The 12,779-nt window shown below is 33.0% G+C and overlaps 1 protein-coding gene across 2 annotated transcripts in view; it reads left to right on the forward strand.

Moving 5' to 3' along the window:
- Positions 1-5,103: 5,103 nt before the first annotated feature.
- Positions 5,104-12,779, forward strand: part of LOC148305634 (sodium/potassium-transporting ATPase subunit beta-2-like) — a 63,165-nt gene continuing 55,489 nt past the window's right edge. Inside the window, exons 1-2 of one of the 2 annotated variants that reach the window (XM_088266391.1) lie at positions 5,104-5,255; positions 5,946-6,280. In XM_088266391.1, the coding sequence (XP_088122517.1) occupies positions 6,151-6,280 (130 nt within the window). In that variant the 5' untranslated portion in view covers positions 5,104-5,255; positions 5,946-6,150. Of the gene's footprint in view, positions 5,256-5,945; positions 6,281-7,782; positions 7,875-12,779 lie in introns of those variants that run through there. The other variant, XM_088266392.1, reaches the window with a different exon arrangement.

The raw sequence follows: 12,779 nt of genomic DNA on the forward strand, positions 1-12,779 counted from the left end.
GGTTCATATATATAGAACTTCCAAGAATTTGAGTAGTGTGGTTGCCAATAATGGATAGAATTGGTAAATGTCACACGTGTGTAAAGTGATCACCTTAACCAGTCTATGACGGTAGTCAGCCCCGTAAATGCCCAGACTTCCATATTCTTTTTCATCTTTGATAGCAAGAAAGTATTAAAAAAAACTATCAGGGTGCTCCACATACAACAAAATCAATTATCATATTTTAAGTTGATTTAAAAAAAAAAAATAGTATGTTTTTTTTTTCTGTGGAAATTTACGTTCGAATTGATGGAATTTTATCATTGGGAACTGACGGGTTAAACACGTATGATTTTGTTTCAATTCGCATAAAATAATTATTAATCTATTCCCAAGCGAAATTTCGATTTAAGAATACATGCTGAAGATAAGATTAAAAATTATGGAACTCATTCTCTCAAATATTAGTACTACTACAATTTGAGATGAGTTAGGAGTTATATAAAAGAAAAAACTTAAAGGTTTTGAAATTTACTGAAATTTTTAACACATAGAATCGTAAATCTCACCCCCGTAAACGAGAATTGGAGTCCTGTAGCCCCCTCCCGGTCGATGAAGTCATTACGGTTTTAAAAAACTGAAAACTAAAATTTCAGAACCGATTACTTTGTTGTCAATATGAAAATGTCCGTGCAATTATTCGATTTGATGAATAGTATGTGAAATGTGTATGGTATTATACATAGTATCACTCTCACTATGTCAAACGAATCTCTGGGTGACGCAGACTATAATCATTGTCATATTTTGTTACATTTATGATTTGATGAATATTAGTTTGTAAGAAAACAGTCCGCCTCCGTAGTGTAATGGTCAGCACGCTCGGCGACCGTACTGGAGGTCCCGGGTTCGATTCCCAGAGGGGTCAAATAAATATAAGTGATTATTTTCACTGTAATACATATTTATTCAATATTACCCTGGACTGGTACCTGAAGCGGAGGGCTGATCACCTTTCCTTCCTGTGCTAACGATCAAGATAACACTGCGTTTATATGATGCAGTGCCCTATGCACCTATTCATTAGGTGCGGATGAGGGTTTGATGAAGCGAGCAGATCATGGAAAATTTCCGATATTTTCATACTGAAATTTACGTTTTCACATTCGTGAATTTATTTGTATATAGTATTTTGAGCTTATGAACATGCGCCGTGGCGTAGTTGGGTAGACGCTCGACTGCGAAACTGGCGTCACGGGTTCGATTCACGCCAATTGCAAAATGAATTCAAGAAATATTTATTTTCAATTGGTCTGGGTGTTTGTGATGTATTTTTCACATTAACCTTTAAAAAAATTCAAAAGTAATAATATATGTGTGTGTGTGTTTGTTTTTTAAACACGTGTGTCATTTCCCGGTAATTTTGCATGATTTATATGAATGAGCTTTCATGAGAATACCTTGGTATGAAGTAAAAAGGAATAATTGCGTTGGGAAAAATAAAACAGGTCATGGAAATAATTCGGTTGCTCCGATATTACTCGGTATATCGTCACAACCAAATTAGACACATTTTTGCTCAAATATAAAATATGAAAATCGCCACAAAATGTTGGACATAACATATTTTCTGAGTATCTAATTTATATGTTGCAAAAACATACATACATCCATTGTGGAGCAAGTGTGGAAAGAAAAAGATTTTTAAATAGGAGTCCGATTTGAAGATGATCTTAAACGAAAGGACGTGTAGTGTTATGAAAATTACTAAGGAATTCCACGTAGTAAAAAATAACACAGTATGATGAAGAAACGTAAAATTGTATGAAAAAGGAATATGGTGAAAACTTAAAGGGCGCTTATATAATCAAACCTCTAAGCGGGCACCAACAGAATATAACGCTGGATGAAGTCCATCTACCGGAATATTTGTTAATAAAAATAGCATAAAAAATATAACTATATTTGCGTCTTTGCTAAAGCTTTCATTTTTGTGTAACAGATGTAGCAATTTTATAATTTGATTTACATTAATATTAAAACATTTTCTAAATATCAAGTTTAATTTGACAGTTTAAAATATTTATTTTGTGAGAAAATTTAACAGTGGAATCTCTAAAAAATTAATGCCTTAATTAATGAAAGAGCGATACCATTATTATTGTACCAATGAACTAAATACGCCTAAGTAACGCAAATATTGTAACTCTTTATCAACTCAATAAGAAAGATACTTTCTTAGCATTTCATCGTCAACGAATTGAACTAAATAATAATAACTTGTCAAATTCCATTTCATAAATTACTGAATTTCATTTTTCTTCAAAATAAAGCGATGAACAATATTTTTATTCCAATTAACTTACTATCACGTTGTTTCTCGCGGGCTTGGGCAGATAGGATAGAATGCCACACTACTCTGTTTTTGCGTATATTCTTTCCGCATTCAGATTCACGCTTTTCATACATTGCCACCGATTATTCCGACGCATAACATGATTTTGTCAAGTTTTCCTCGTCTTTCTACCAAGTACATTTGGCTCGTGTAGTCTTTCGTTCTTCCATAATGCGACATTCCACATGTCAAAACCATTTTAACTCTTCTTCTTCTGTTCGTGTCATGTTAGGTCCCCCTGACGTCGACTATCTTTGAAGAGTAATCGTTCTTGTCTTGGGCAGCTCTAAACAGCGCCTCGACGGTCCTGATCCCCGTCCAATCTCGTATATTCCGGAGCCAGGAGTTTTGTCTTCTGCCCACACCTTGTCGACCCTCTATTTTGCCTTTTTAATGACTATATTTTGACTCTCCTTTCTTAATTTCAACGAAAATGTTTATCTCATCCTAGCCTATTTTTTTTTCACAATTCAAACACATTATCATACATAATTTGTCTGAGTGACCGCTTTTCGACTATTATCAATCTACGTTCATCCTTCTCGCCATATTAATGCTTTGCTTTCATACTTTACGCTCGATACAAGGACTTCAATGTGCACTTGTTTAGATTCCGCTATTAGGTTTTTGTTTGTTACTTACTTCTTCTTACAATTATCCGCACCCAGTGGTGCATAGGGCACTGCCTCGGTGTTATCTTGAACGTTACTCACATGAAGTCAAGGTGATCAGACCTGCGCTTTTGTTTATAACATCTGATTTGAACGCTTTTTTACTTTATTTCCCAATAGTTATTGTTCTTTTAGAATATGTCTTAATATTTCACCCATAGAAAAATAAACTTCACAAACATACAGACTCATTAACCAGTTAGAGACTTATCTTTAAATTATTTTTTTTTCTCTTATCTGGGCTAAGGAAAGAGGTACAGAGAACTGCATTGGATTGATAAAATGTTATTTTGAGTGCAAGGTCATCAGTCAAACGTTTCAGTCGCAAGTCTAGGTCAATAATTTAAGTACTATAATGATAATTATTAATTTATTTATGGATTTAGCGTTTAATTTTTAAAGCTCCATTTTAATTTATGTATTAAATGTTAAATCAAACACTGATTTTTTGCGTGTAATAAGTTGTATTTTATTGTTTAAAAAACACATAAAAATCAAATTTGTAACAATTGTTTCGCCTAGTTATGGCATTTCACATGTTTGAAAAAGCCTCAACTAGGTGAAACAGTTGTCACAAAATTGATTTTTATGTGTTTTAAAACAATAACATACAACTTTGTAAACTTAAAAAAATCAGTGTTTGATATAATTTTTTAATATAAATTCAGATTGTACTTAAATTAGTGAGTACACCCAGTCGTGAATCAACCGTGAAACGTCATGATAGTAAAGATTGGTGTTTGTTTCGAAATTCAGAGCCTTAGGGTAATAATACGATAGGTAAGTATAACGTTAATTTTTATTGAGTTTTTAATTTTTTTTATTAACTATTATCTTCATTCAGATGGTGCATAGGGCATCGCATCATTGTAACGCAGTATTAATTTCATTACCAACATTACGAAGGCAATGTAATCAGTTTTACGCCTATGTAATTTGGACAATTAGGTTATGAGTTATGTAATGTAAAACAATAATAAAAATCTTCTTCCTTTTCTTCTTCCTGGTGTAAGCTTTGTGGCTTATTTTTAAGGAGGATAAGCTTCCTGCCATGTCGATTCCCAGCTGTCAGTCCATCTCTTTGGTGGTCTACGTAGAAGTCGTCCACCTTGAAGTTGGCCGTGCAGTGCAATGTGGGGGAGTCTGGATGGTTCCATACTTCCTAGATGCGCATATCATTATCATCTTCATTGCCTTCCCCACCTAACAACATCTTCGAAAGTAAAGGTAACACGTTTAAATTATTTACCAAATTTTATGTTTCGGTAATGTGTATAAAACGTTTATTTTATTTTATGCATTTTAAAAACGCTAATTTTACCAAGGTCTTCAATTGCATAAGAGAATATAAAATTAATTTATACAAACCTTTAAAATATTAGTTTCAAAATATTTAAAAAAATTTAAATAATAAAAAATTCATAATTTTTTTCAGCAGTTACTTTATGGATATATGTATCTATGCAGTGTTTAATGATGTCAAGTTCATCTAAATATGTTTTACCATAGATTCTAAATAGGAGTGGTATTTAAAAATGTTAAATTCATCTCAATATGTTTCACCATAGATTCTAATAAGGAGTGGGGTATTTGACAATGATAAATATCATCTTCAAGATTTCAAATTCATCTAAATATGTTTCACCATAGATTCTAAATAGGAGTGGTATTTAACAATGTTAAATATCATCTTCAAGATTTCAAAATCATCTCAATATGTTTCACCATAGATCCTAAAAAGGAGTGGGGTATTTAGCAATGTTAAATTCGTCTTTAAGATGTCAAATTCATCTCAATATTTTTCACCAGAGATTCTTAATAGGAGTGGTACATATTTAACATTCAAAAGTAAAGTAGTAGAAATATACTACTTAAAATTTCAAAATAAAACACAAAAGTATGAAATAAATATGTAGGTACCGTCCATAGGTATATCAATGATATTAAGTTCATGTGAAATGTTCAAAAATAGAACCACTATTGACAAATGACAGGTTATCAATTTTTCTTGTTTTATATTTATTTTCACCTGTCATTTTTGACAACATGCATTTTTCTAATTACAATTGTGTTCGATGGCGTTGCTAATAAATAACTGACTTAAATAAATAGGATTTTTCAAACATATGATGAAGCGTTATGTTTTATTTAAGTATTTAATATTAAGCTTCCAGTCTTTCAAAATCTAGGAAAGACTGGCGTTTTCGGTGAGTTAATTTTGAATAATAAATATAATCATATTCCTGATTAAGGGTTAATTATAGCAATGCAAATAAATAATATTATCCAATAAAGTCATGTCAAGTATTGTGTGTGTAATAAACGTAAGTTATTTTTGCCTCCCCTCTTTTTGTTTTTCCTCGTATTATTGAGAGGTATAGTTTTATCATATGCGATATCCATGTTTCAATGAAATAGATTTGTATTATTATGAATATCATTCAAATGAAAATGTGTAAGAACTGTTGATGTAATTTTCATTAAAAAAAAACCTGATCGGATATATTTTTGCCATGGCAATACCATGATGTAGGTTATTTAAATGCTCATGTATTTGAATGTATTATAATAGCCAAACGGTTATTTTTTGCATAGTATTTGATTGTGCCAATGAACATCTTCGCTTAATGAACATAGTTGAAGTCTATTAATGCCATTTAAATAGACACGAACTGTTCAGTTGGCCATGTTAGACACATTCCCATTCCCGCCGCCGCAGCCGGCGCACAGGAGGCGACGCGGCACACTCGCCTAGATGTCGTCCCGATCGCCTTTTTTCGAATTCGAAACCTTTCGGGAAAATCAAAAAAGGACAGTAAAATATATTTTTTGTTTTTTTGTTTAAAAAGGGTCTGATGTAATAGGTTATTGTGAATAATGTGTTATCGTTTTGGCAGTGAAAATCGCGTATTCGGCGAGGAAAGTCGGTTTCGGTCGGTGGAAAAGAGGCTCGGAGTTTCCCGCGTTTAGTTGTCGCGCGGCGCGCAGGCGCTCGGTCGGGGAGGGGGTTCGAGAGATCGAAGGGTCGGAGCGTGCGCGTCGCTAGCCAGCAGCCGAGCGCCAGCCGAGCCCAGTCCCAGCCCGCACACCCACACCGCAGGCATGGCCGACAAGAAGGTGACGGAACAGTATTACTCCCCGCCGCCGGAACTGGGCCGATGGGAGGGCTTCAGACAGTTCTTATGGAATTCGGAAACCAGCCAGTTCTTGGGCCGAACCGGTTCCAGTTGGGGTGAGTCCTTTTTCTTTCTTTCACCCTTCCCGGACCTACCCTTCGGGCCGGTCGCCCCGCCTTACGTAACATGCCAAACCCGAGGTATAAGCCCCTTGTACTCTCTTACACTATTCCAGTCTTATTTCATAAATGAAAATTGCAATTTCCGCATTGCCGTAGGAAGTGGAAAATTGTTAAGAAAATGGCCTCTGTGAGATGCGCAGAGTGCGCGCGCCTTCCGGCTTATGTAACAGTAGGATGACCCGCGATGAAGAAACTACCCCCGAATGAACCCTAACCGCTTTTCTTTCAGAAATCTCGCTTTTACGATGGTTTAAATGTTTTATCCCCCGAAAAACTGCAGGCTACGTGAATTTTGCGGTTTATCGACCGGCAGTGTTCGAATGAAAATTCAGAGACCTTCTTTCCAACGAGAACAGGAAAAGTGGTTATATTTCTGTTACTTGTGCCATTCCTTGTGAATTGTCGCTAAATTGAATTTTTTTGTAATTTTTTTGTGTCAGGTACCAACCTGGTCATGAGACCTTCTAGAACATTTTAATTTGTATTAAATTTTCAAAAAAAAAGATAATACAACCGAACCCAAGTCTCTTTGAACAAAGAAATGGTATATAAAACAAGTTTTAAAAGATTCATCTTAAATTTATATCAAAAATTAGATTTTTTTAAAACGGGCGACATTAATCGATTGACTAAAACTCGAGTTGTGAACACTCATAGCAAGCGAGCGTGTTCACTTCCTTATGCATAAGTCATCCATCCACGGAGAGAGATACAAAATTAAATGATTAAACCAACAAAATATAATTCACGATCAAATGAGTATGCATAATCTGTACAATTTTAGTAAAAATGCTCTCATTGGGTTATCGAATTCTACAGACGCTTATCAGCAGTACAAGGTGATGATAAAGTATTAACCAAATAATTATTAAAATATTTTTTTGTTTGTTGAGAATTCTATGAAATATTGACCGTAAAATTAATCTTTTAGGACAAACTGAAGACATTTTCATTGAACAGAACACATAATAATTTTTCACTTGTATAATAAATGCAATCAGTATTATATAGTATTATAATTTGGTAGATAAAAATTGAAATTTGGTGGTAAAATACAGAAAATTTTATAGTATATTTTTTCAAGGTAAAAGGTAGGATGACTTTGTGCGTTATGTAACCTCTACAAAAATATTTTCTTTTACTTTTTATTTTATGATACTTACGAAAAGCTCTGTAGTATTTTATCAATCCGTTTTCAGTGCGCTGAAAATACTGAATGTAAATTTCCGTTAAAAATTAAATCAAAAAGGTGTTAGTACTTTAATTTTTAAAAATTCTGATACTTATTTCAAGTCAAATCATGATATAAAATCCTAAATAATTATTTTAATAATCCTATTTCTGACGCTTATACGAAAGTTACATAATACTTTTGATCACCCTGCATTTAGTATCATTAAATATTCGTCAGATGGTGAAATATATTAACAAATAGTATTATTTTGTCTGTCTGAAGTGTAAAATGTGTTTAATCTAGTTATATTTTTGTCCGTTATAAGAACAATGTGCTATAATAAAGATCACAAAGGTATTCAAATATTCTATTTTACAAATTAATGTGTCTGTTGAACGTGTAAGAAATGATAACTAACTGAAAAGGTTTTTATATGGTGATGTTATATTTTATTAAAAAAAGAGTTTATTATTACGTGAACGGGTTTCAGACGTCGTCTTAAAATGATTTTTTGGGTGTAAATATATCTAAAAATATAAATACCTATTATAATTTTCTTTGTGTCTTAATATGTTCGTTAGTAAAAAAAACTATTTTTTCCGTCATAAAAGTATCTTCACAGACTGATATTTTCATCTTCACAGACTGATTTTAATATCTAGATGTTATAAGTGGATTTTCCACCATCCCATAAAAATTGAAACGTTCACAACATATCCCGGATAAAGTTAGGTAATCTTTATCTGATTGCAACATCTCTCACGGGAAATAACCCACGGATCATGCCCATTAGATTTCTCCGGATAGTATGGGAAATGCAAACTTACGATAGCGCAAGCATTTTCTCGTAGGGATGCGGATGGGAAATGTTTGCTCTCCGCCATTTTGCATTCGTCAAAGCCTTTCCGACTATTCCCCGAGCTACGAGTACGTCTCGGACGAGGTTGTTTGTTTCATACTATACACACTTGTATATTCCACCGTAGCATCGACTTCCTGCAGATAACTGGGGCGGAGGGATATGAAAAGATTATTTCATATTTGACGGTGTTTTATGACTGATGAACATTGATCGTAATGCAGACATACATTTTATTCGTTGCATTGTTTTATATTGGGGTAGAACCGCGTTGATATTAGATTTTTCTTAGTTAACAAGCTTATTACATTGAAGTTAATAACAAAAAACTGTATTTTAATTTTCGTGTTACATAGACATATTTTTTTCAAAGCGCTATCCAGATATGGTATTTTCAATTGATAAGAACTGAGTTATTAACTTGGGAATATTTTATTTCTTCTTCTTCTTTTTTTGACCCCCAACCGCACCTAAAGGTGCACAGGGCACTCCATCTCATAGGTGCAGTATTATCTAGATATCTAATCACGTGATAAGTCCTACGCGTCTGGTAGTATGGTGCAGGTTGATATACAAGTAAAATAAATATAAGGTTATAAATAACTTATATTTATTCTGACGTCCAGTACGGTAGTCAAACGCTCTAATCACTACACTATGGAGGATAAAATAATTTGACATTTTATTGTGGAGTTGACAAGACGCAAGGGAATTTTAAGGAATGCCTTTAATTATCGTCATATTGCATTCGTACAGAAATATCTGCGAGTAATTTACGTAAGAAAAGCCTTAAAATTCCATAAAAGTATGGAATGAGACTTATTATATATTTCGTAAAATATATGATGATTTTCATTTCATAAAAGCCTCACTCGAAACTTTGAGTTGAAAGTTTGACAGTTTCGCGATGCGGCGGGTACACCTCGGCGACTCATCAATCAATACGGCAATTATTGGCGATCCTAATCCGTCTCGCGGAGAGCTAGAGCGGAGCTTATTGCATGTAGCGGCTCGGGGCGGGGCTGTTTATCTATTGTAGCCGAGCCGCCGCGTCTGCCGTCGCCGTTAATTACTCGATTACCGAAGAAGACCGAGTACGGTGTGGATGGACGGCCTGAAAAGTCCGCATCCCCGCCCCGCCCCTCCCCTCGCAGTTGGTCCATGCTAATTATTACCCAACGGCCTTGGTGTTGCCACCTCGCGAGCGTCTGCTCGTCCTTGGCTGATTTCGTGCGGTGCAAACTGCATTTACCAGGCCGCGAAGATGCGCTAATTTGTTTCTCGCTTATTTCAGTCGTAATCTAGGCCAAATCGAATGAGGGCATTTAGGTGCTCGCTCGTTTATAGCTGTCTTCGTCGGGGAAGGAAGAATACTTTGTCTTTTCGATTTATACTATTTAAGGATGTAAGGATGGTCAAATAATATTTTTTAAATATATTTTTTTAAACCATTCTCATACTTAATATAATTTTTTAAAGAAGAGTGCTTACAAATTAGTAGTAATTTCTCATTATGTAATTCATCTGAGAAAACACGCCTGTGTATACTTTATTATGGGGTTTTTTGTGTTGTTTTAAACATATTTTTTTAAACATTGAAATTAGGTAAACAATAAAAGATTTTGACAAAAAGTTCATTTAAATAAATATTCATTAAATATCTATTATGTAATTTAATTGAGTAAATGTGTGTCTATGCGATTTAGCATATTTTTGCAATGGTAATACATAGTTATTAATTAATCTACAAAAACATTAATCGGAATATATAAACTACGTAAAGCATAATAACAAAAATCAACATATATTGATTGAACTTCATTTCCAGATGAGCTAAAATGTATTTCCAGCTATAATGTAAAAATAATTAATTTTAAAATTAGCTAGCAAAAAAAAACTTAGATAATTTGATTATCTACAAATAAAATAGTTTTCTATGTAGTAATTTTAACGTACTAAGCGCACTTATTAATAATTAAAGAAAATTTATTAGTAATTATAATTGTGATCATTTTCATATTACTTCGAAATAAACGTTAGCTTTTGACATAATGATGTATATTAATTAAAAAAAAAATGATACTGAGTAAATTCTGTAAAAGTAGGAAAACACTGTCTTTACATTGATTTGAAGCGCACGGGATATATTGAGTGACGGTAGTTTACTAGAATCATGTTGGTTTTAGCTAGATGAAGTTAGGATACGTACAGGGGGTGAGGATCTTCCAAATCATTTTTTTAATTGACTTTTCACTGTAAGTCCACATTTTAAATGGACTTATGAATACAAATATATATCTATGGCTTTGTCTCTATTTTTTTTTGCTTAATTTCAATATTATTTGGTACATTTTTGTAGAAATTATTTTTTTAAGCGAATATTTAAAAAAAATAAAAGAAATTATTTAAAATATTGATATCGCGTTAGCATTTATTGGAAAAAAAAACACTGATCCAAACTTTAAAATATTGAGCATAGAAAATTAAGAGTATTAAATATTATTAATATTTAATTCGATTCGATCCGGGTTCGATTCCCAACTGGGGTAAAATAAATATAAGTGATTTTTTCACTGTAATATTTATTCAATACTACCCTGGACTGGTACCTGAAGCGGAGGGCTGATCACCTTTGCTTGCGATCAAGACAACACTGCGTTTACATGACGCAGTGCCCTATGCACCATTGGGGTGCGGATAAGGGTTTTATTATTTATTTATTAAATATTATAAAATACTTTTTTGGAATAATTTTATCCTCTCACTCGTATTTTTCTTGTATCAAAAGCTAGCACTCTGCTTAATAAAGGTGGCCGTGGAATTTAAACGATATCACGTATTTTATTGCTTTGAAGATAGACAGTAAATGGGTGTCTAAAAATACCCACTCCACGTTACCCCGAGGTCGGTGGCGGTAGTTTGGGGTTTACCCCCCGGCGACACGGCGGCTGGGGTGACAAATACTACCTACAACCCTTCCGCCAATATGTTCAACCTTTCTCTCGGAAAATGTTTTTCTGTTTATTTTAGGCACAATACTTTCATTATTTATGCAGAGAACACGTACGTGTGTCTGTTTTAAAAGCACGGGAGGTCATAATAAGCTCATGTAGGTACATTTATTTTGAGTCTTATCAATGTACACGTACATCAATTTATATACAGCGATGGTTAAAAAATCTACCTTATGTACAAATAATTGTCAAAATTCAGAAGATATTCTTTTTTTCTATTTTTAAGTAAAACGCTATTTATAACTTCGATTTCTTTTATTAGTTGAATAATTTATTACTCGTAAAACCGAATAACTTGATGTAACTGTTCTGTAAAATAAATAAAAGTACAAAAATTGGTAATTAGTCGTCAAATTAATTATGTAAAATAATTCTAGACTATGTAGTAAATAATAAAAACAACAACTACAAACGTAGTTTTTTCCATTTTTAATTCATTTGTTTTGTCGTTAGCGACATTGTCAGATTAGTCTTACAGCAATAAAGATTGAATAAACTTACCATTTACATAGTCATTGATATAATTTTCTTTGCTTGAAAAGCAAAGAAAATTTGCTTTGTTTGTTAGAGCCCAAATCACTCGAAAACAAGTTGAGGCTTTTAAGAACATAATATAAGCTCATTAAAAGTACATATATCTTTTACTTTTACGCGATACGATGTTTCTTCTTTGAATCTATGAGTTCACAAACATCCAGACCGATTGAAAATTAATATTTTTAAATTGATTTTGCAAATGGCGGGATACGAACCCGCGACGCCAGTTTTGCAGTCGAGCGTCTATGCAACTACGCCACGGCGCCTGACATATGTACAAATAAGTCATATCCCATCGCGGTCCAGACCTCTGGCGACAATATTATCTTTTTATTAATTCATTAATCAATATGACTCGTACATTTATATTAGGTACTATTATTTTTGTACTAAGTAGATGCGAATGTTATGAAACAACAAAGCAATCAAAAACATACAAAATGTTAAACGATAGCATCTGTCAATCAGCACGCTGCTTGCCATGAGCAATTATTACTCATGCGTGTTGTTTTTATTAAAAATATTTTATTGTTTTTGATAGTAATGGCATCACCATTTGTTTAATAATAATAGAAAATCAGTTAAGTTCAAAAAATTATAATAAATTGTATAAAAAAATACCCGTCATTTTTATAAATATAATTATTCGTGCGGGTATTCAAATCCAAAATTGTGTCCAAATTTGAAAGCAATCAGTCATTAACTTTTTTGAGATTTTAGATTTTGAACAAACCAACATTTTTATTTTTAAACATGATATGGCTTGAAATGATATTATGTATATACTTTATATTATTTTAATAAATTTTATAAACTTTCGGTTTTTACGGTTTTTTCCAAGTATGAATT

The sequence above is a fragment of the Brachycentrus maculatus genome, unplaced genomic scaffold, assembly GCF_059751285.1.
Source record: "Brachycentrus maculatus isolate JH-2025_06_01 unplaced genomic scaffold, ASM5975128v1 h1tg000267l, whole genome shotgun sequence".
NCBI classification, from domain to species: Eukaryota; Metazoa; Arthropoda; class Insecta; order Trichoptera; family Brachycentridae; genus Brachycentrus; species Brachycentrus maculatus.